This window comes from Vipera berus (assembly GCF_964194415.1).
Source record: "Vipera berus genome assembly, chromosome: 2".
Classification (NCBI taxonomy): domain Eukaryota; kingdom Metazoa; phylum Chordata; class Lepidosauria; order Squamata; family Viperidae; genus Vipera; species Vipera berus.
Window position 1 is genome coordinate 263,472,846 of NC_138203.1, and position 25,005 is coordinate 263,497,850.

The following is a 25,005-nucleotide window of genomic DNA, read 5'->3' on the forward strand; positions in this document are numbered from 1 at the left end:
TGTGCTGTCTAGATTTGCCATGGCTTTCCTCCCTGGGAGCAAGTGTCTTTTAAGTTCTTGGCTGCAGTCCCCATCTGCGGTGATCTTGGAGCCCAGGAAAATAAAATCTGTCACTACCTCCATTTCTTCCCCATCTATTTGCCAGGAATTGAGAGGGCCGGATGCCATGATCTTGGTTTTCTTAATGTTACGTTTCAAGCCAACTTTTGCACTCTCCTTCTTTACCAGCAACAAGAGGCTCTTTAGTTCCTCTTCACTTTCTGCCATTAGAGTGGTATCATCTGCATATCTTAGGTTGTTGATATTTCTCCCGGCAATCTTAATTCCAACTTTTCATTCATCTAGCCCTGCCTTTCTCATGATGTGCTCTACATATAAGTTAAATAGGCAGGGCGACAGTATACAGCCTTGCCGGACTCCTTTCCCAATTTTGAACCAATCAGTGGTTCCGTGTCCAGTTCTCACTATTGCTTCTTGACCCACATATAGGTTTCTCAAGAGACAAATAAGATGGTCTGGTACACCCATCTCTTTAAGAACTTGCCACAGTTTGTTGTGATCCACACAATCAAAGGCTTTAGCATCATCAATGAAGCAGAAGTAGATGTTTTTCTGGAACTCCCTAGCTTTCTCCATGATCCAGCGTATGTTGGTAATTTAATCTCTAGTTCCTCTGCCTCTTCAAAACACTGCCTGTACTTCTGATAGTTCTCGATCCACATACTGCTGGAGTCTAGCTTGTAGGGTTTTAAGCATAACTTTACTCGCATGTGAAATGAGTACAACGGTGCGATAGTTTGAACATTCTTTGGCACTGCCTTTCTTTGGAATTGGAATGTAAACTGATCTTTTCCAATCCTGTGGCCACTATTGAGTTTTCCAAATTTGCTGGCAAATTGAGTGTATCACTTTTACTGCATCATCTTTTAAGATTTTGAATAGCTCAGCTGGAATACTGCCTCCACTAGCTTTGTTGTTGCTCAGCTTTCCTAAGGCCCACTTCACTTCACATTCTAGGATGTCTGGCTTGAGGTCAGTGACCACCTCATCATGGTTATCTGGGACGTTGAGCTCATTCTTGTATAGTTCTTCTGTGTAATTTTGCCACCTCTTCTTAATCTCCTCTGGCTCTGTTAGGTCCCTGCCATTTTGGTCCTTTATCATGCCCATTTTTGCATGGAATGTTCCCTTCATCTCTCCAATTTTCTTGAAGAGATCTCTAGTCCTCCCTATTCTATTGTTTTCTTCTATTTCTTTGCACTGTTCATTTAAGAAGGCATTCTTATCTCTTCTAGCTATTCTCTGGAATTCTGCATTCAATTGGGTGTATCTTTCTTTTTCTCCTTTGCCTTTCGCTTCCCTCCTTTCCTCAGCTATTTGCAAAGCTTCCTCAGACAGCCATTTTGCTTTCTTGCATTTCTTTTTCTTTGGGGTGGTTTTAGTTGCTACCTCTTGTACAATGTTGCAAACCTCCGTCCATAGTTCTTCAGGCACTCTGTTTATCAGATCTAATTCCTTAAATCTATTTGTCACCTCTACTATATATTCGTCAGGGATGTGATTTAGTTCATACCTGAGTGGCCTAGTGCTTTTCCCTACTTTCTTCAGTTTAAGCCTAAATTTTGCAATGAGAAGCTCATGGTCTGAGCCATAGTCAGCTCCTGGTCTTGTTTTTACTGACTGTATAGAGCTTCTCCATCTTTGGTTGCAGAACACATAGTCAATCTGATTTCTGTGTTGACCGTCTGGTGATGTCCATCTGTAGAGCCGTCTCTTGGGTTGTTGGAAAAGAGTGTTTGCTATGACCATCGTATTCTCTTGACAAAATTATGTCAGCCTGTGCCCTGCTTCATTTTGTACTCCAAAGCCAAACTTGCCTGTTATTCCGGTTATCTTTTGGCTTCCTACTTTAGCATTCCAATCCCCCATGATGATAAGGACATCATTTTTTGGTGTTAGTTCTATAAAGTGCTATAGGGCTTCATAGAACCGGTCAGTTTCATCCTCTTCAGCACTGGCGGTTGGAGCATAGACTTGTGCTACTGTGATATTGAAAGGTTTGCCTTTGATTCGAACTGAGATCATTCTGTCATTTTGGGGATTGTATCCCAGTATTGCTTTTCCTACTCTTTTATTGACTATGAAGGCTACTCCATTTCTTCTGAGGGATTCTTGCCCACAGTAGTATACCTGATGGTCATCTGAATTAAATTCACCCATTCCTGTCCATTTTAGTTCGCTGATTCCTAAGATGTCGATGTTCAGTCTTGTCATCTCTTGTTTGACCATGTCCAGCTTGCCTGGATTCATGGATCTTACATTCCAGGTTCCTATGGAGAAAAAATCTTTACAGCATCGGACTTTCCTTTCACCACCAGACATATCCACAGCTGAGCGTCCTTTCGGCTTTGGCCCAGTCGCTTCATTCTTTCTGGCGCTACTAGTACTAGCCCTCTGCTCTTCCCCAGTAGCATATTGGACGCCTTCCGACCTGAGGGGCTCATCTTCTAGCGTCACATCGTTTTGCCTTTTGGTACTGTCCATAGGGTTTTCATGGCAAAGATACTGGAGTGGGTTGCCATTTCCTTCTCCAGTGGATCACGTTTTGTCAGAACTCTCTGCTATGACCTTTCCGTCTTGCGTGGCCCTGCACGGCATAGTTCATAGCTTCATTGAATTACGCAAGCCCCTTCGCCACGACAAGGCAGTAATCCATGAAGGATTATCTGTTATGTACAGTAAATGTTTATTTATGTGTTTTAGGTTTGTGTTTCTCTCTGTGTGTCATTCTTGACTCCAGGCAGCTCCCTGGACAAGTCTATGATGTGTTCTTGGCAATAATTTCAGAACTTCATTCTTTTCTTATAATTGAGAGAAGGTGACTGACCCAAGGTCACCAGGCTGACTTCATTAAGATTTCATTTGGCAAGACTAGAACTTACATCTCCTGGTTGCTAGGCTAGTGCCTTAAAACTATTATTTTAAACTATTTTTTAATGTAGAAATTAGTTAATGAATATTTGATTGCAACAAGATAAACAATGCCTGAACAACAAGGTACTGGTAAAAAAGGTGAAGTTAATAAAAACATAAAAACAAAACCTGTTCTCCATATTGATCTATTGTCTTCCTGGTTACATTCCAGATTACTAGTTTCCTGCTATCACATCAATCTGTTTCTTGCCTCCAAGCTAAATAATAGACTTTCTGAGTAGAGAGGAAAAACCGGCAAGGCTCTAAAGGCCACCAAGATATGGGCATGAAGCATGATAATTCACACTTACCCACTATTGAAAAGTGACAATAAAAAAGCTAAGAAGGAACCAAAAACACTTTCATAGCCAACACGCAGATAAGCAGGGATTAACACCAGACAAAAATCAAGTAGACAAACAATACCCTTATCAAGGAACTGTCAAGGACAGGATCACACCCCCATCAACACTGGCAGGGCAAACTATTATATATAATCAGGGAACAAACCCCACACTCCCTAGCACTGGAGATTTTACCTAGTTGAGTAATGAAATACCTGCAAGCAAACAACCAAGCTCAGAGCACCAAGGATTCCACAGCATGGGCATAAGATACCTTGGTACTCAACTGCTTTGAAACTCATCAAATTTGGTATTCAACACATTTTGATGTAAACATTTTGTCCTGGTATTCATTGTTTGTTCAGTAGTCACGCACAAGTTAGAATTTGCCAGTGTCGGCTACTTTGTGGCTCACTACATTATTCCTTAAAGGAAAATTGAGTTTGGTACTCATCATTGTTGGTACTCCCTGGGATTCCCTGGGAATCAATGAACGATGAGTCCCAAGCGACCACTGTAATTGTCATTTGTGCGCCAACAACTCTTCCCATAACTTATGACATCCCAGCTCCCGATCAACCAATTAATTAAAAACAAAAAACACTGTCATCAATCTTGTCTAAAGCAGAACTCACAGGCTTCTGGCTGATCCTGGAATGGACACACAATCTTGCGCAAGCTGTCTTTGTAGTTATGCGATGCCTGCAGAAAAGGAAGCTAAGTCAGAAAGATCCATGTTGACTGCTTCCCATTTCTTTGCCAAGTGGTTGATGTCAGGTGGGGCCAAAGATGGGAATTGTCCACAGCCCCTCAAATAATATCTGCCCACCTTCTGCAGAGAACAGCACAGGCATTTATGTTTAGGCATTCTATATTTTTGTTTAACGGCACCCAGAGTCACTTTTTTGGTGAGCTGAGCGGTCATATAATTTTGATGAATAAATAAATTAATAAAATATGCAAAGGAGTCTAGTGAAATCTGTCAGGAGACTGAATTTTTGCAGGGTTCTTTAATCCCTGTCCCCAAATTTTACATATTGTCCCACTTCAAAGAATCTCACTCAGAGCCTCTTGAGACAATGCACACACCTCTATGCACAGACAAGGAAGAAGGAACTCGTACTGCAGCACTGCAGGGCGATGTTTGGAAACCAAAACCTGGCAGAAAACAAGCCATAAAAAAAAATAAGCAAAATTCTACTTTGAGTTTTACAAGAGTCACCAATGACGACAAAATAGAGCAAAATAAATTGAGATTAAAAAAGAGTGTCTCCAAACAAATTCAGAATTCCAGAATTCATTTTCAACACCGTATTTGAACTATTACAGATGGTCCTTGACTTACAACCCTAACTGAACCCAAAATTTCTGTTGCTAAGTGAGACAGTTGTTAAGTGAGTTTTGCCTCATTTTATGACCTTTCTTGCCACAGTTGATAAGTGAATCACTGCAGTTGTTAAGTTAGTGTCAAGGTTCCGACTGATGGACCCAAACAAACAAACACTTTCCAGGTATTCTGATCTCTTAATGTAAAACTTTATTGAGCACATCACTTGGGCACTAATGAAAGCAAAACCAGCTCTGGAAAGGCCCTTCCCAAGCCCACATAGTAAAAACATTGAATTCTCCCTCCTCCCTCTGGATCAGGTCACATTGCCCAATCAAGTAGAAAAATATTGTTATGAGAAAGCATCTCTAGGTCTGGCCAGAAACCTGGTGCAACGTCCTTGAGTCTCACAGTCTTGCTTCTTAATTTTTGAAGTCTGCATTCCAAACCTCTCTTCCCTCCCCACACGTTCGTTGGCAAGCTGAGAAGCAATATTTGTTGCACCAGCAAAACCATGCTTCGAAACTTGACAGTTAGTAGCATGTTTGTTAAGTGAATCTGGCTTTCTCATTGGCCTTGTTTGTGAGAAGGTAGCAAAAGGGAATCACACGACCCCAGGACACAGCAAAATAAGAGTGAGTTGCCAAGCATCTGAATTTTGATCATGTGACCCTGGGGAATGCTCCAATGATGGTATGTGTGAAAAATGGTCATAAGTCACTTTTTTTTCTAATGATGTTGTAATTTTGAATGGTCACCGAACGAACTGTTATAAGCCGAAGATTACCTGTGATGCAGTTTTATGGTTTAATACTGTAGTTCAAGTGATTTTTTTCCTATGTATTTTTGAAGAGAAAAAAAAACAGGGGGGAAACGAGCCACCGATTGGCCATCCCTAGATGGTGCAATGGGAAAAAGCTTGGAGAGCAAGGATGAAAGGAACACAATAGACATCGTCCTAAGGTGCACTTCGGCGTTCCTGATGCCAAGCCAAAAAAAGTTTGCTTCCAACATTTACTGCTACCAACATTATTCGCTTCCTAAAACTCAGTTTCCCTTTGTTTTAACCACCATCCCCCCTCCACGCGGGTGTTCCCCGCATTTGACTTTTCTCCCGTTATGATCCCACCTGCTGATGGAAAGATTGGTGCAGTTCTGTGCATTCCAGGCTCAGACGATGGCAGAGGCGCACAGTGACGGCCTTGGAAGCAGACACCTCAATAGCCCGGGCAGCTGGTACCCATCTGTAGCGGAACTCAGGTCCTGAAGGAGGGGGACATGGGTAGAAAATTAAGCCTCGTCACATGACAAGCTCCTTTACAGCAATAGTCTCCCCCCTGTAATTATATCGCTTCTTTTATTTTTCTGATTTCCTGTGCAAAATAGTCTCTTATTGTCAAGAGGCTATAACCACACACCCTCCTTGCCACGGCACAAAGGTGCCCCACTAGTTCCCCCCCCCAACCCAGGACGTGACTTCATGGCAGTGACTGTACAGGTAGTCTACAACTGAGCCCCAAATTTCCAACACTAAGCAAGGCAGTTGTTTAGTGAGTTTTGCCTCGTTTTACAATCCTTTTGGCAAAGTTGTTAAATAAGTCAGTGCAGCTGTTAAGGGAATCGTGGGGTCATTAAGCAAATCTGGCTTCTCCCACTGACTTTAATTTAATTTAATTATGGGACTTGTATGCCGCCCTATCTCCCGAAGGACACAGGGCAGCTAACGACAATAATAATGACTTTGCTTGTCGGAAGCCAGCAGGGAAGGTGATAAATGGTGTGAGCTTTTGCTCAGGTGACCCCCCCCAATCAGGACAATGGACCTGTCACAAATACATGCCAGTTGCCAAGCACCTACATTTTGACCATGTGACCACAGGGGATGCTGCAACAGGTCATAAGTAACTTTTTTCAGTGCCCTTGTAACTTCGAACAGTCACTAAACAAATGGTTGTAAGTGGAGGATTATCTGTATCTTTTTATCAGCTCGCACCAGAGGGAGCTCAAAGTTGGCTGCAGGTACTCTGTTCTGGAAGTGGCGTTTTCCCTCTTATTTATTTATTTTTATTTTTATTACATTTATATCCCGCCCTTCTCCGAAGATTCAGGGCGGCTTACAAGCTTAGCAGTAGCCTTCATTCTATGTATATGCCTGCTTGTTAGGGCTTTCACACACACACACAAGTGGCATTATTACAAAGTCATCTTATTGCCCCCAACAATCCTATCCTAGTTTAAAACCTTCCAATGATCTCCTGACCATTTCTCTTCTTTACTTACTAAATATTTTTGCAACTCTCTATGCTGAGAGCCGTGGTGAGCGCGGTGGTTAGAATGCAGCATTGCAGGCTAACTCTGCCAACTGCCAGGAGTTCGATCCTGACTGGCTCAAGGTTGACTCAGCCTTCCATCTTTCCAAGGTTGGTAAAATGAGGATGCAGATTTATTGGGGGCAATATGCTGACTCTGCAAACCGCTTAGAGAGGGCTCTAAAGCACCATGAAGCAGCATCTAAGTCTAACTACTATTGCTAAGGTTTTTGATGTCCAGCCAAAGTAGTTTTCAGGTTTTCTAAATATACATTTGAAGATTCTTTGTCATGAGGTGATGCAAGTATGGTTGATGTGCCCTGTAAAGTTGTCTTACCCGGTTGGTTGTTAGGGACTGTATAGCTTTGGTTGAGTTTTAGCATCCCAGGAGGAATGGTCTTCACTGAGACGTGTACCTGCTCCGCACTGTCCACCTGGAAACTGTCAAACTGCATCTGCCACTGGAAAAAACAGTGCTGTAGTCAGAGCCCTTCCTCTTATTATTCCTAGCATGTGAACCATGATGGATCTTGCCAAGCCCCCAAGGTAGACCGGACTAGAAAGCCAAAGTCATGCACAATTATAAGTACATAATTACATAATTGTCCAAGTCTGAAGGTTTCCCACTTCCTCTTATATCTTCCTGAGAACTAGGGATGGTTTCGTCTAAAATGCTTACTCGAGTTACAGAGCTTGGCCAGGCTCAGGTTTCTTTTAATCTGCCCATTGTCTTGGTTAAGGCTCTTTCTCCTGTTTCTCAAAATTATTCCTTCTGCCCATTACAGATCTTTGGCCTAATTCAAGATACACTAAAAACTACCACCATTTGAATTGTCTACCTATTCATTGATTCACTGATAAGATTTATGTTTCCCCCTTTTCTCCTGGAGCTGAAGGAGGCATCTGCTCTTTCGAGTTGGGTTCAGAGAGGTGACAGACCCAAAGCCATCGGGTAAACTTGAAGGTGGCTGAAGATGAACTTCAGCCAATTCTCCTACAGCCTACCATGCAGCCACACAATGGCCTAACTTCATGCTCAACGATGACTCATGAAATGCTTTTCAAGGTAATGTACTGACGATGCAGCCTTCTCCTCACCAGCCTTGTGAATCATCTGCAGCATCTACTTCCAGGGTCTGTCACCCCATCCTTGTGAATCAGGCACCACTGAACAGACTCTAAACCAAAAGAGGAAAGCCCTCTTGCTATACTGGGCATGCAGTTGATCCATTTGGTGGGAAGGGGCTTCTCAGTGAAATAGAAAAAGACAAAATTTCCTATGAATAATAGCACTGCACCTCATCCCTGGTTTATAAAGATCCAGTCTAGAAGAGGTTACAAGAGGCAGAAATTCTACACCTACAGGTTTCCTTGGAGGGAACAAGCAGAGTACTTAACTCACTGAATTTCTGCCTGTTATACGACTTGTATTGGTACAGATAGTCCTCGACCTATTACCTCAATTGAGCCCAACTTTTCTGTTGTCCGAAATGGTATAGGGTCTCCTGCTTGGACTAGAAGACCTCCAAAGTCCCTTACAACTCTGTTATTAAGACAGTTGTTAAGTGAGTTTTGCCCCATTTTACGACCTTCTTTTGCCACAGTTGTTAAGTGAATCACTGCAGTTAAGTTAGTAACCTGGTTGTTAAGTGAATCTGGCTTCCCCATGGACCTTGCTTGCCAGAAGCTCACAAAAGGTGGTCACATGACCCTGAGGCACTGCAATCGTTGTAAATACGAGTCAGTTGCCAAGCATCCGAATTTTAATCATGTGATCATGGGGATGCTGCAACATATTTCACTCACTGTAACTTTGAATAGTCACTGAACAAACGGTTGTACGTTAAGAACTACCTGTACATCCGCCATCCTTGGGGAAAACAGCTGCCAATCCAAGGCCTTCAGGGATGAAAGGGCTTAGGGGAGCAACCTTGAGATGTGGTACTAACTAGCAGTTTCAAAAAAGGGTTGAACCAGTTCATGAATTCAAGGGAATCAATGGCTATTAGCCTTGATGGCAGTGTGGTTGAAGGCCATCTACTGGAAGTTTACAGATAATCCTCAGCTATAACCACAGTTGAGCCCAAAGTTTCTGTGGCTAAGCAAGACAGTTGTTAAGTGAGCTCTGCCCCATTTTACCAACCTTTCAAGCCACGATTGTTAAGTGAATCACTGCAGTTGTTAAGTCAATAGCACGGTTGCTAAATAATTCTGCCTTCCCCATTGACTTTATGTCACGCTATGAATCCTATCGACACTTTGCTTGCCAGAAGGTCGCAAAAGAGGATAAGCATGAAGCCAGGACTCTGCAACCGTCATAAATACATGCCAGTTGCCAAGCATCCAAATTTTGATCACGTGACCACGGGGATGCTGCCATGGTCGTAAGTGTGAAAAACAGTCATAAGCCAGTGCCGTAGAAATTTTGAACAGTCACTAAGTAAATGGTTGTAAGTGGAGGACTGCCTGTCGGGAGCTTCCTCGTGCTGCGGTTGGCCACTGTGAGAAAAAACTGCTGGACTAGATGGAATCAACCTAGAAGAAGCCGCGCTTATGTTTTTGTGCTCTTAGGTTACCTCAGGCCCTGTAGAGTTCTGATGCTCCCGCCTTTTCAAGACCCGAAGCCTGCCGTAACGGTTAGAACTTGGCTTGAGAAAATCCAATTCTAAGCCTTCAATACCTAAAGTCAAAACAAACAAGAAGGGAAGATCTCATATCCCAATTTTTCCAAATATGGTGACCTCCACGTATTTTATATTTACTTTGCATTATTTATGTCAGGGATGTCAAACTCAATTTTATTGAGGGCCGCATCAGCATTATGGTTTCCCTCAAAGGGCCAGCTGCCGTCCCCTTCTCTCCCTCAGGCTTGCCCCTTCGACATCTCTCCTCTCCTCCCTATCGCCTTCTCTCCCCCCTCACTCCTCCTCCTTCCCGCCGAACCCCCTCCTTTTATATCCTCTCCTCCCCCATGGCTTCACTCAGTGCCCGGCTGGCCTTTTCATGCAGTGCTCATCATTTGGAGCTGTGTGAGCTGATTCTGGGGTCCCTGTCAAGCCCTGGCAGCCCCACAGCTCCATCTGACTCTTCCCCTGAGGACTGTGTGTGGCTGCCAGCCATCCCCGAGGCTTCTGGAAGCCCTGATCAGCTGCAGCCGTGCGTGGCAATCCCGGGGCCTCAGCAAAGCCCCAGCAACACCATAGCTCCAGCTTGTTTTATATTGTCTTGTCAGTTGTAAGCTGCCCAGAGTTGGTTTTAAGATGGGCAGCTGCACAGATGTTTTAAGTAAATACTGTAATGTTAAATTAAATAAATAAGTAAAATAATGTATAATGAGAAAGGCGTTCCCATTCCAACCTGACCTATAGCACGCCAAATGTTCTATCTCAAAGACTCTCCCAAATATTGCCGCCTCAACAAGCCAGGTTGTCCTTCAGCGATCTAGTCCCCCTCTTCAACACCTTCAACCTGGGACCCATCATACCTGTAGAGTTCAGGGCCACGTAGACCTGCAGACAGGCCTGCTTTTCATGCTTGCAACATGGAACTGTGCTTAGGAGAAGGGCTGGCAACAGCTGAGATGGGCTTTCCTGCAGCTTGTGCTGGCATTGGGAACAGGGTCTGGGTAGATCTCCTTCTCCTGTTGAAGAGAGTGAAAACTGAATGAAAGGCAGAGACAATTTTTCTAATGCCAAAGGTAGAGAGATAAATAGGGAGAGAGGAAATCAGGGGAGTCACAGGGATCCAAAAATTCAAATGACCCATGTAAAAAAAAAAAGCTGGAGCTTTGATTATATGGTTACAGTCCTCATGTTGACTTTTTCAACCTTCTTCTTTGTAGGCATCCATGATCCAACCATAAAAATGAACTCCAAATCAAATTCAAAAGACAACTCCTTCAAATCAAACTTAAATCTTAGTGACTCTACTGTATTTTCTTAGCAGGAGTATGGAAGTGGTTGGCCATTGCTAACTTCCAGGCAGATTTTTGTTGGTGGTGGTGGTGGTTGGTTTCTTCCCGGTCTAGCCTACAAATGAAATGTTGCTTGGTGGTCTCCTATCCAGGTTCTAACCAGATTTTTTTTTAAAATCCCATTTATATCCCACCCTTCTCCGAAGACTCAGGGCGGCTTACAATCTAAAGCACAAACCAATGTGCTTAGCAATAGCCTTCATTCTACGTACATGCCTGCTTATTAGGGCTTTCGCCCCCCCAGTGGCATTATTACAAAGTCAGCTTAATTGCCCCCAACAATCTGGGTCCTCATTTTACCTACCTCGGAAGGATGGAAGGCTGAGTCAACCTGGAGCCTGGTGGGATGCGAACCTGCACTAATTGCAGGCTGCTGGTGTTACTTAAGGAGGCATTAGCCCACTGCTCCACCAAGGATCTAGTCTTGCTTAGCTCCAGATCAATTCCAGCAGGTATAGTGCTATTATAGCATAAGTGTACCATCACTCCTCTCTTTCGTATCACTTAAGTACTGCGATTTAGCAACAGCAGTTTTGGAAAAGCTCTAGAGACAAACCCAAAGGTTTGAGAGCCACATACAGCTTAAGTCAGTACCTTCTAATACAAAGGAAAGAGCAGCAAATAAGGTCCGTAATTAAATTATAGGAGAAGAATGCCAAGTTTGTACAGCAGGATTAACCTTGGCCACATTCAGATGTGCGGGCTTCTACAGCCAGAATTCCTCAGTCAGAATGTTGAGAAATAATGAATTAAAGCATTAAGCTAGTAAGTGGCAGACTATGAGTTCTACTCCTGCACTAGACGCAAAGCCAGCTGGGTGACTTGTGCCAATCCTTCTCTCTCAGCCCTAGGAAGAAGGCGGCAAGGGCAAACCGCTTCGGAAATCTTGACAAGAAAACCACCAGTATTTACCCAGGTAGCTGCCAGAAATGAAAAACTGACTCAAAGGCACATACACATACATTAAAAAAAAATTCCCACTGAACTTCCTAGAAAAAAACGCAAAGATTTAAAAACTATAATTTAATAAGAGTGTGTAGTAGAGAGGCCTGAATGTCAACAGCTTGATCTTGAGGCCACATTGGGCCTCAATTCAAATTTTTAAACTGTGTTAACTTCCTGGGTTGCTGTGTATTTCAATCTGTCAGTCATGTTATCTTCCTGGGTTGCTGTGTGTTTTAATCTTAGTATTTGTGATAGGTAGGAAACATTTTTGAGTTATTTGTTGAGATGGGCATCCACACAAATTGAATAATGAATTAAATAAATATGCACACAGGCAGACTGAACTGTAAACAGGTTCTAGGGCAAAGTTTACATTAATCCCCACGCAACCTTTCTCCCTGAAAGTGTTGGGGTGTGTAAAGCAACAAAGGTGTAAGACAACAAAGTGCAATGCGTATGCCTCTGTAGAAGGAGAACTGACAAGAAGAGCCTTATAAGAGCAAATACCCTTATATGTTTATCTGCTCCCTGGTACGTGACAATAAAGGACTGACCCGTCTGAATGCTCTTGGTGACACAGTTGCCTGGCTTATAATCAACCTATGCTTGATTACGATTTGTTTGATTTTGTCTTTGCCCAATGTGCAAACTCAGCCATTTCCTTTTCTTGTAATCCTCAAATACACACATATATTTACAGACTAGATAAGGAAGCATGTTTGGATTCCTAACTGGCGTTATAGTGTCTATACAATAGCCGATTGTTAAGTCTATTTACAATGGCTACTTGCACATGTTCCAAAGGAAGGAGAACAGAAGTAAAACAGAGCAGGATTTCTGTAATATTAGCACTTAACATAGAAAAGAACAAGTCATCTATTACACCAAGGGCATGGATTTCTTCTCAGATTCTCCAAAGCAACCAGCACACTTGATTGACTGCGTTCACACAGGGCTAAAGCAGGATGCTTTAAAGAAAAATAATTTGCTTTGGTTCACACAGAATAATAAACCAATAATGATGTGGGTTTGCACATCAGGCTAAGCTGCAAAAAAAACCCAAACAACCCAAATTGTATTACAGATAATCCTTGACATAAGACCACAATTGGGACTTTTTAGCGACTGTTCAAAGTTGCAGTGGTGCTGAAAAAAGTGACTGATGATCAGTCCTTGCACTGACAACGCTCACAGCAACTCTATGGTCACACAATCAAAATGTGGGCCCTTGGCAAACCGGCATGGATTTATGATGGTTGCAGTGTCCCAGGGTCGTGTAATCGCCACTTGCAACCTCCTCATTTGACTTCCAACAAGCAAAGTCAATGGCGGAAGCCAGGTTCACTTAATAAACCCATGTCTCCTTAATGTCCATGGTGATTTCATTAATGACCATAGCAAAAATGGTCAGAAAATGAGGTGCAACACCTGCCTTGCTTAGCAATGAAATTCCGGTCTGAATTAAGGTTGTAAGTCAAGGACTACCTTCCAGGTCAATGCGTGGAGGAGGAGGAGGAGGAGGAGGAGGAGGAGGAGGAGGAGGAGGAAGAGGAGGAGGAGGATAGAACTGATATATTTCATCTCTCCCATATTTCTCTAAACTATAAGAGAGAGTAGTAACGATCTATAGTAATAGAGTGAGAGAATTGATTCTGAAATTCTCATTGCATTGTTTTATGTAGTTTAATGAAGAGAAGGGTGAGGGGGGACATGATAGCAGTGTTCCAATATCTCAGGGGTTGCCACAAAGCAGAGGGAGTCAAGCTATTCTCCAAAGCACCTGAAAGCAGGACAAGAAGCAACGGATGGAAACTAGTCAAGGAGAGAAGCAACCTAGAACTAAGGAGAAACTTCCTGACAGTTAGAACAATTAACCAGTGGAACAACCTGCCTCCAGAGGTGGTGAATGCTCCAACACTGGAGGCTTTTAAGAAGAGACTGGACAGCCATTTGCCTGAAATGGTATAGGGTTTCCTGCCTGAGCAGGGGGTTGGACTAGATGACCTCCAAGGTCCCTTCCAACTTTATATTATTATTACTATTATTATTATTATTATTATTATTATTATTATTATTATTATTATTATTATTATTATTATTATTATTATTATTATTATTATTATTATTATTATTGGCACAACCACTCCCTCAAAGGACCTTGTGTTTAAAAGGTGCCTCCATAGCACTCAAAGGCACTTCAGGAAGTTCCAGTCAGTCACTACATGGGCAGGGGCTACTGATCTCCCCAGAAGCCCATGCCAAAGTCACCACTACAGGACACACTCACTATTCAGTGTGGAGGGAGTACTTTCAGAGCAGCCTCAATTGTCCAATTGGAGTTGTGCAAACTCCCAGCCCCTGAGAACGTCATCAGAACTTCTCAACAGCAAGAGAAGAGGGAAAATGCAGCTTTCAGATTTAGTTTGAAAGGAATAACATCCAAATGATAGAATGATATTTTTTTTAAAAAAAAAGTCAACGGGGTTATCTTCCTGCCATGGGTAAAAGGACATGTTACAACAGCACTAAAATCAAAAAGCCATCCAAAATCCATGAGGGCAAGTTTAACAGTTTTTGTGATGGTGTACCACTGCTCTCAAGTCATTGTGCCTCGCAATCAAATGTGCATTAGTTGTCTACCAATAAAGGAGAATATGTGTAGCTCAGGGTTGAAGTGAAGTGCTCTCTGAGTTTGGTTGTTTTCTTGTAGGTGTTTCATTACCCAGAGTAGGTAACATCATCAATGCTAGTCAAGATAGCCAATCAAATGAGAGCACCAAGGACCTCTCATTGGTTGTCTACTCCAACTTCAGCCCAATGCAGTGAGATCTCTGTTCCTCACTCCTCACTCAGTTCTCCATCACCGTACCACCCCAGGCTCAAAATCAACATAGACAGTAGTTCCATAAAAATCTTAATTTCCTTACCATAAATACTGCAATCCTGCAAAAGAAGAAAAAAAGGTAGAATTAGAAGGGGAAAGTTAAATCAAAGGCCTCCCTTTTTAAAACAAAACATTCATCCCAAGTAAACAAGATGTCTGAGCCCTCTTCGGGGTGTGGGAGGAGGGCTTAAGAATGTGTATTGAGTGTGCATTGTGCAGACTGCTGAAATATTTACTGGCTTTTGACTAACCCTTGCTGAGTCCAGAGGTGACAAGAGATAAAGAAACAACTTCTTCTTCACACAACATTTAATACAATTTGGGGACTTTCATCACAACCAAGATACCACGGCCACTGGTCTTGAAGGCCATCTACACTCTTGTAGGTCATCTACATCAGGGCTTTTCAACCAGTGGTACGGGTACCATCTGTGGTACATTGGCACCTGGCAGGTGGTACGTGACCATCCTAGAAAAGTGGTAGCTGAACCAGTGGCATCACCACACAAGCCTGAGCGAGAGATGGCTGGAGCTGCAGGGCTGTCAGGGCTCAGCGGAAGCGCCAGGATCAGCGCTTCTTCGGGGCTGTCAGGGCTCAGTGGAAATGCCAGGATCAGCGCCAGGCTGGAGTTCGGCACTGATCCTGGCACTTCTGAGCCCAGAAGAAGCGCCAGTTAGCTGTAATGTTGCAGCATCTCTAGGGTCTTGTGATTTATATTCAGATGTTTGGAAATGATTCATATTTATGACGGTCACAGTGTCCCAGGGTCATGTGAAGTGACCAAAACCTGCTGCAACCACCCAGCAGACGGGGGGAATAAAAACCAAACACCGCTCCACCCAACCTCCGCTGCCAATCCTCAACAGAAATGTCACAACAATGAAAACCTTGGACAGGTGGGTGGGCAGGCAGGTGTCTTGCTCGGCTGTGGCTTGGGGGGCACTTTTTCCAATGCCATTGTAACTTCAAACAGTCACTAACCGAACTGTTGTAAGCCAAGGACTACCTGTACATCATCACTTTTTTCCTTTTGGGGGGGGGTCATCAAGTTTTTGACACCTTGCTAGGTGACTGGTGGTACTCGGATGTTGCCATATCCTAAAAGTGGTACAATGGGTGAAAAGGTTGAAAAGCCCTCATCTACATGGCTGTATAAAATCTGCCAGTTGAAAAACGGATGCAACTCCATGGTATCAAAGCACAATTGCTGACATAACCTCCCTGGGGGAGTGATCTTTATTTGGTTGTGAAGCACCATGCCAAGGGCTTTTCTTAAATTCTTTTGAAAGACACTGCGATTCCCCGTACTTGAGCAAATCCTAACTCTTCTAAGAATGAAGGTATTGGGGAAAATACTGCAGCTGCCCACATCCCCGTGCAATCGCTCTACTTCGTTTATCGAACTTGTGGGAACGGCCAGAATTTGGTCTCCCAAGAATTTGGCTTTTCACCTTTCAGCCTTTCCGTGTCTTTCCTAGTTGGGCCTCTCTGTAGCTTCAGTGAGGGCACACTCTCCTGGCTAGGAGGGGGGCCTGGCATGTGGGAGGTTTGGGAAACGCTATGATAAAGACTTCACATGTATCTTATGCTATCTTGTTTTTGTGTGATCTCATAAGCACCTGAGTATCCAATTATTTCTGTGTATCCTATTTGGTATGAGACTGATGTAACTTTTTGTAAGATTGAAGGTGAATAAAAGTTCAGCGGGCAGTGCTCGGGGGAGTTCTTTTTCTGGAGATGAGGCTGCCTGGCTGGTTCAAAGCTCTCTATCGACTCAGGTCTGAATTCTTTTTCCTTCGTCTGAATTCCTGTCCCTACATCTGAATTTCTTTCCCCTTCATCTGGTGACCCCGACGTGATGCCTGTGCCCGACGTTATGCCTGTGAGGGTGTGATACATGTGCGGCTGTGAGGCAAACTGTAACTTCTGGCTTACCTCCGCTCGGCAGGAGCTAAACGAACGCGTTCAACTAATTCATCCCGTTTTAAGGGGTCAACGAGGTAAGACCAACTTATTCATTCCGTTTCAGGAGTCAACGAAGTCAGTTCAACAATTCATTCCGTTTAAGGAGTCAAAGGGGTAAATATGGGGACTTCTCTTTCAACAGGACAGGAAAAACAGGTATCTGACCTTTGCAATTTGTTGACAAGGACTAAGCAAACAGTTAAAGTTTATAAAGAGGATGTAGAAGAGCTGGTTAAGATTATTGGTAAATTATGCCCTTGGTATCCTGCAGATGGATCTCTTAATCCCTATGATTGGCAAGAAATTGGGAAAGATTTGCATCAGGCTGCAACCACTCCAGTATCAGTACTACACACTTGGCAACTCTGCTATAAAGCTATTACTGAGTGGTCCAATCCTCTCTTGTACCCTCCAAAATTAATAACTTCTGAGGCACCAATCTTGTATCCTCCAAAATTAATAATTCCTGAGGCACCAATCCTGTATCCCCCAGACCCTCAGCCACCACTGTCTCATAATAATTCTTCACGGCAGTGGAGCTCTGAGAGTCAGCAAAATTTGGACTTTCAACAGCCTCAAACACAGACTGCTATTCAGCAAATGATGCAGTCTGCATTGGTCTCTGAAAATTCAGAGGACATCCAGGAGGCATTGCCATTAATGTCTGTCTGCCCTGTGGTCCAAAACGCTCAAAATCAGCAAGTCCATGAGTCTGTCCCATCTGCAGTTCACAAAGAGCTGAAAGGAAGTGTTACAGACAATGGGTTGCAAAGCAGTTCCACCCGAGAGCTTCTCCCTGAAAAGGCTCAAAATGAAGCTGCTGCTGACGTTCTGATGAAACAATTGGCATTTGAAAATACTAATCAGAACTGCAAAACAGCCCTGAAAGCAATTGATTCTACACCTGAGACTACCATTGCTCCAATGATTAATTTGTGTCAGAACATTGAAACTGAATCTCCTAAGACAAAACTTTTACCTACAACTCTTGCAGCTGTATTTCATCCAGCCAAAGACAAAAAATGCTTTGCTTACCATTTTATGGATGATTTCTTGCTTGCTAGAAAGCCTTTACCTGTTAACTGCTTATTAACCTTACAGGAAATCTTGACTAAATCGGGACTTGTCATTGCCCCTGAGAAGGTTCAAAATAAACCTCCCTTTCTATATTTAGGTGATCGGATGCTTCAATCTTCTTTTTCTCCTTTTGTTTCAACTCTGTGCATTCCATCTCATTTTACTCTGGTACAATTGCAAAACTTTTTAGGAGATCTGAACTGGGCTAGACCATTTTTAGGGTTAACTACTGCTTTGTTGCATCCACTTTTTATTGCCTTGCAAGGTCATTTAACCCCTGACGCGCAGATTCCAGTCTCCACAGCGAAGCAACATTGCCTTCATCAAATCAATTCTGCCTTTCGCAAAGTTATGGTTAACAGAGCTTCTCTTTTAGGATTGTTACAGCCAACTGCTATCTTATTTTTTCCAGAAACGCTTAAATCTATCTGCATTGTAGGATGGTTGTATTTGATACACACACCAGCTAAAAATGTATTTCCCATTGAGGTGTTATATTCTGGCTTTCATCCTTTAGTCTTTCATTTGCCTTGCACCAAGGATCAGCATGATTTCTTTCTGCAAATGTTTACTGCTTATGCGATTGCCTTTGTAGATTATGTGAGAGCTGTATTGTTTAACCCCCCCAAGGACCAACGTTTGATTTTCTTACAGGAATTACCTTTTGTTTTTCAATCTGCACAGGTTTCTACCTTTCTTCCTAATGCTATTACTTTATTTACAGATGGATCTCATACCCGTGAGGTGGTTGTTTGGCAAATTAATGGGAAATGGCAAACTAAGTTCACAGCTTCTCAAACCTCAGCCCAGCGTGCTGAACTTTCTGCAGTGATTTTAGCCTTTAAATTACATGATTTGATTCCTTTTAATCTTATTGTGGACAATCTTTATAATCATATTGCCTTTGTTTACCTGTCTCCACTTTTGGATCGTAATTTACTTTCTTTATTCCTTACTTTTCAAACTTTCCTGCGTGATACTATTCCTGATGGCAACCATAGAGCCGATGTGGTTTTCCATTTTCTTAAGGTGGCTCCACTTTTTACTTACCCTTTGACTAACCATTCCTATTTTCACCAGAATGCTAAATCTCTTCATGCTACCTTTAACATTCCACTTTCTCAGGCTGGTGATATTATCTCAGCCTGTCCTCCTTGCTCTTCCTCCCCCCTCTCTTTTCCCTTTGATGCTGTTAATCCAAGAGGAACAGATGTGTGGATTACCCCCCTTCGCAGCGAAACTACCTCTCATGTTATTCAGCACCTTCTTGCTGCCATGGCTGTCATGGGACGACCACTTGTTTTAAAGACTGACAACGTTCCTGCGTATACTTCTAATGCTTTTTTTCAATTTTGCAGCACTTGGGATATTTCTCTCCAACATGGCATTCCATACAATAGCTCAGGCCAAGCTATAGTGGAACGTGCACATGGTACATTTAAAGCTTTGTTGTTTAAACATTCAAAAGAAAGGGGAATTACTCCCTCAGATCTTAAATCCTTGATTCCAGTATTGCTATTTACTTTGAATCATTTAACTATCACTAATCAAGCTTATATTCCTGCAGAGAGACATTTTAGGAAGGAGCTTTCCCTGGAACGACCACGAGTGCTATATAAGGAGCTGCCCGTGCCAACCTGGAAGGGACCAGATGAATTGATTACTTGGGGAAGGGGTTTTGCATCTTTTCTTACTCCTACAGGACCGGTGTGGGTGCCTGCTAGGTGTGTGAAGCCATTCCGAGCCAAACATGAGCTGGCACCAGAAGCTGAGCGATCCACTTCCACAGTTCAATCCAGCCCTGACATTGAACTCAAACCTGATGGGTGAAACACCGCGAAGGCATAAAAGACCTTCGCGGCCAGCAGGAACTCAGCCACCAGTAACATGGGGAATGTTAAAAACACTCAGCGCAGATGCCCTTTGTGACCTTACAACTATTCCTGTCGGCATTTATTGCTCAACTTAACATCAATTCAGCACTTGGACTGTTGCTGTGGTTTTTTTTTGGTTTTGTTTTTTTTTATTTTTTCATCTGTAGGAATTCATGAAGTTTTAGCAAATAGAGGACAATTCAATTTGTAGCTACAACTGGCCAATATTTCTAGTCACAGTAATTTTTGCTTATAAAAATGTCTGCTTCTGCTCATGAAGTCATTAGCTTTTGCATTGTTCCTGTCTGTGCTCCAGCTACTACTATTCAAAATTATACTCTTTTTACCAATTTTAATATATCCACCACCTATATACTATGTATTTTTGGGGCTCTCCAACTTATAGATTTAGGAAAATGCTTTTTCTATGGCTACCAGATTTAGCTTCGCTTAAACATTTATTTGTTTATGGTATTTTAACTATAGTTATATTGATTAGTTTATGTTGCTGTATTCAATGTATTCCCTCTTTGCTGGCATTGTGCCGTTCACTTTTTGTTAAACGATCTCACACCTCTACCTTCAATGCCAAAGATTTACATGTTATGCAAGCTTATCTCAAGCATTCTGCTTCTGTCATTACACAAAAAAAGGGGACATGTGGGAACGGCCAGAATTTGGTCTCCCAAGAATTTGGCTTTTCACCTTTCAGCCTTTCCGTGTCTTTCCTAGTTGGGCCTCTCTGTAGCTTCAGTGAGGGCACACTCTCCTGGCTAGGAGGGGGGCCTGGCATGTGGGAGGTTTGGGAAACGCTATGATAAAGACTTCACATGCATCTTATGCTATCTTGTTTTTGTGTGATCTCATAAGCACCTGAGTATCCAATTATTTCTGTGTATCCTATTTGGTATGAGACTGATGTAACTTTTTGTAAGATTGAAGGTGAATAAAAGTTCAGCGGGCAGTGCTCGGGGGAGTTCTTTTTCTGGAGATGAGGCTGCCTGGCTGGTTCAAAGCTCTCTATCGACTCAGGTCTGAATTCTTTTTCCTTCGTCTGAATTCCTGTCCCTACATCTGAATTTCTTTCCCCTTCAGAACTCTGCGATGACTTTAATATGGCCTAATCAAAAAAACAGATCCAGCAAATGATCCTGATTCCCCCACCTACACGATCCTCTGTTAGTCATTTGCAATCAAAGACAAAATGGAGATCAGGGATAGGAAAGTTAGCTTTCTTTCGATATTTCTCTCTGCGGTTGTTGGCAGATGATTCTTATCGCAGGAGACTGGCAATTCACAGGCTGGCTGTTGCTCTGGTTTTGTTCTCACTGTGGGGAGACTTGGCTAGAATGCATTCACTGTGCCCACAGATGTGGTTTTCTGTTCCTGCATGAGGGCAACCTCTGCACTAACCAAGTGAAGGCATAGAGAGAGGCACACATTCGATTGTGTAACACTTTGCCAGTAACAAATCACTAAAAAACATTTGAGCTGTGTGGGGTTTTTTTTTGCTGCAATGTTACTCATCAGGCAGGAGGTTCTGGACACAAGAAGAAACCTGAGGATTTAAAGCTGGGATAGATAACCAGATACTTTCAAAACCCACTGGTTATAAAGATCTTAATTAGGAGGCAAAGCTCTAGTGCTAGAAAACTGGCTGAATTCAACTGATATTTTTTTCCTTTAGTTTTTACAAAACCCTATTAAGTTCCACCAAACATAGTTTGAAAAATCCCATTTTGTTTTGGGTCTTTATTTGCATCGTCCCCAGATAGCTTACCCAAAGCAAAGGAATATGTGAGATGTAGTACAAAAAAATCCGGAAAGCCCCAATTATAGGGCAAGAAATACAGACTTCTATAGGTAGTCCTTGAATTACGACCACAACTGAGCCCAAAATTTCTGTTGCTAAGTGAGTTTTGCCCCATTTTAAGACCTTTCTTGCCACAGTTGTTAAATGAATCCTTGCAGTTGTTAAGTTAATAACATTGTTGTTAAATGAATCTTGCTTCCCCATTGACTTTGCTTGTCAGGTGACAAAAGCTGATCACATGACCCCTGGACACCAGAACTGTCATAAATACATGCCAGTTGCCAACCATCTGAATTTTGATCACGTGACCAAGGGGATGCTGCAAATGTCCTAAATGTGAAAAATGGTGCTAAGACACTCTTTTGAGTGCTGTTGTAACTTTGAACAGTCACTAAATGAACTGTTGTAAGCCAAGGACTACCTGTACTTACTAAGAAAAATAAATAACTTACTGCAGACAGTATTGTTTAAATTGTCTCTTGACAATTTGAGAAATAAAAAGCAAGCTTATCTCATCAACAATGCTAAAGACAAAGGTGCCTCTGATTTCCTTGTTTCCCCAATACTGTAACCATTATCAATCAATCATCATTATTTTCTTCTTCCCTTCCCATCGCTATTTCCTTTTATCTCATGTCATTTTTATTGTAAGAATGATGACAACAATTATGATGATGGATGCATATAACTTCTCAAGAGCTTTTTCAGCTGAAAAGGAGAGGGGTGTAAAAATACTTAATAATTATTTTTGTTAATAAATAAATGAAAGCTGCTAGGTGACACTGCTGGTTTTTCTGACATGGAAAATAAAATGAAGGAAAAAGTTTCTTCTGTTAAGGGTATGGGTGTGGTATTAATGTTTAGGGCACAAATACTTGGCTGGAAGACAAACTATCAGGAGGAAAATAATGGGAAGCAAGCTCCTGTGTACAATTGTGAGAAAAGGGCACGGAGGTAATATATTGAGAAATACTTACCCTACATTAATGCCTAATTTAGATCAAGTGACTACAATTCACTATTATTACACTACATTAATCCATTTTCAGTAGCAATACCCACATGAAAATAAATAAAAAGACTTCGAAGCTCTAAACCTGTTATGGGGGGGGCAGGATATTATATAAGCAAGTAAAGTAGAGAATGGGCAGAGAGTCAACAGCTTTTTCTCTTTGCTACGGAAAGTGCCAACTCAAAATTGTCACTTGTCGTATTTAAGTAGTCACGAAGTGATTAAGAGCTTTGCAAAGAAGGACAAAATACTAGGCTTCTAGGTGAGATTAACAGAATAAACAGCCTTAATGGGGTAAAAGTGTGTAGCTGTCAAGGAGGAGGAGGAGGAGAAAAAAAGGAGAAGGAGAAAGAGGAGGAGAGGGAGGGAGGGAGAGGAAGGGGGAGAAGGAAAAGGAGGAGAAGACAGGGAGAAATCCCAAAGGGAATTGTGTTTTGAGAAGAAAACAGCTCTTACATTTCCTTGCGCAACACAGGAAAACCAACCAATGGAAAGCTTTCACCACAATCCTGAGAACAACTGCGACTGCTAAATATCTCCCGGACACTCAACTGTGTTTTTTTTTAAAACAGAAGTCCTATATGCACCCTCCCTTAACTTATCTGCAAACTACAAACAGAAAGGTACTAGAAAGAATCTACTTCTGTTAATAAATGTACAGTTCACAGGTTAGGAGTTATCTGCTTCAATTGATGCAGGAGATATTTTCTTAAACCGATGGCAGCTTCTGTTACCTAGCCCTATACTCCAGTGCAATCCCATCATGAAGTTATAACAGTGTGAACGTTTTTGCCCGTCCGTCATTTCCATCACCTTAGTGATAAAGTTAGGAGAACAGGCTTCTCACTTCCCTTTGATCAATTCCAGTTACTTATTTCTTTAAAGACTTATTCTTTTGGGATGTCTCTTCCTTCCTCCCTTTTTGAGTCTCTGCATACCTTGATGCACATTAACCATGGTGTGTGTCTTCAATCCCCGTCAGTGTTGAGAGTTGGAAAATTAAAAGGAAGTGGGTGTTTGCACATGTATGTGCACGCAAGAATTTATACTCTCTCACACCCACATTACAAGAACTTTATTAGAAAAAAAATATCACCTTTGTTGAAATGCATACGTTAGCCCTAAGGATCTTGGGTTTGACAATGTAGCATAGCTCTTGGAAAGTTGCTATTTGTAGGTTACAATCTGGATATTAAGACTGTATCACCTGATCTGATTGCCCTGCATGGGACTAGATCAGGGGTAGGCAACCTCGGCTCTTTTATGACTCATGGACTTCAACTAGCTGACTCAGGAATTCTGGGAGTTGAAGTCCATGAGTCATAAAAGAGCCGAGGTTGCCTACCCCTGGACTAGATGCAGGGATTAAGGAGATATTTATTGACTTAATTTTGTCATATTTTAAAACCAATCTACAAGTCAAGCTAAACTGTCATTCAAAATTCAAAGGGTTTTTGGAACTGAATACTGTAATGTTGTTCATCCGTATTTTTAAACACATTTATTAAGGAAACACCTGTACATTAAAATGCATGTGTGTGTGTGAAAATAATGTACAAAAGGCATTACAAAAGGAATTATTTGCAAAACTGTTAACGTAGTAAAATTCAAAAATATGCATATTAAAACACATGCAAATCATACTAATTGAACAATCCAGTTCAATGAAATCAACTTTCATCAACAGATTTGCCAAAGAGGAGAGGTGGGGAAAAAACCAAAATGGACAATATTCTTTATGGCTGGGGAGGGGGAGGGGGATGCACAACTTCCAGGAAATGTTCAGAGAAATGCAAGCATCTTTAGCAAAAAATGAATACATCACTTTGGTGACATAACATGCAGACCTTTTAAGATTATTGGTAAGCATTTAAAATTCTCCAAAACTGTGATGCTGTGATGTTTAAAAATTCTTTAACTGTGCCACATAGTAGCATACTTTTAAATGTTCATCTATTTCTTTACATGAACATAGCTACTACTGTATGTAGATAGCAATTCTGCCAATCACAACTGAGTTTTTTAAGCTTTTTGTATTCATTCTTTTTTGACTGTAGCCAGTGAGGGGTTGTTTTTTTTTCTTTAAAGTGCCAAAAATCCCATTCCATTGCTCCTTCACCATTTTCTCTTTCCAATACTCTGTCAATTTTGTTTGGACTGTTTGAGGAATTATCCAAAGTTCTCAGCCATAAACTGATAACTGATTGGCTGTCCACATCATACTTAAAGTGATAAACTGTTGCACCTTTGTGCTGCTTGTGAAATCAATTATTTCAGCCAGGGAGGACTCTGTGTCCTGTGAGCTTTGAGCCATACACCGTCTTGTATTCTTTATGACTCACTCAGCAATGAACTAAATCCACCCCACACATGTTCAATCTCATTTCCCACTTATTATCATTTTACAGCGTGAGGCTGAGCTTTAACCTGCAAGACGCATTTAAAGGTATGTCGGGGTCTCAGTTACTAAGAGTAAAAACAACACAGAAGAGGGATCAGACTGCATCA

General features: G+C 42.0%; 1 protein-coding gene across 1 annotated transcript in view; it reads right to left on the bottom strand.

The window, feature by feature from the left end:
- Positions 1–25,005, bottom strand: part of IL17RE (interleukin 17 receptor E) — a 48,374-nt gene that overhangs the window by 22,478 nt on the left and 891 nt on the right. The window contains exons 2-8 of the mRNA XM_081320086.1: positions 14,799–14,814; positions 10,438–10,593; positions 9,530–9,633; positions 7,291–7,414; positions 5,774–5,907; positions 4,407–4,475; positions 3,953–4,019 (exon numbers count right to left, since the gene is read on the bottom strand). Of these exons, the coding sequence (XP_081176212.1) occupies positions 3,953–4,019; positions 4,407–4,475; positions 5,774–5,907; positions 7,291–7,414; positions 9,530–9,633; positions 10,438–10,593; positions 14,799–14,814 (670 nt within the window). The remainder of the gene's footprint in view (positions 1–3,952; positions 4,020–4,406; positions 4,476–5,773; positions 5,908–7,290; positions 7,415–9,529; positions 9,634–10,437; positions 10,594–14,798; positions 14,815–25,005) is intronic.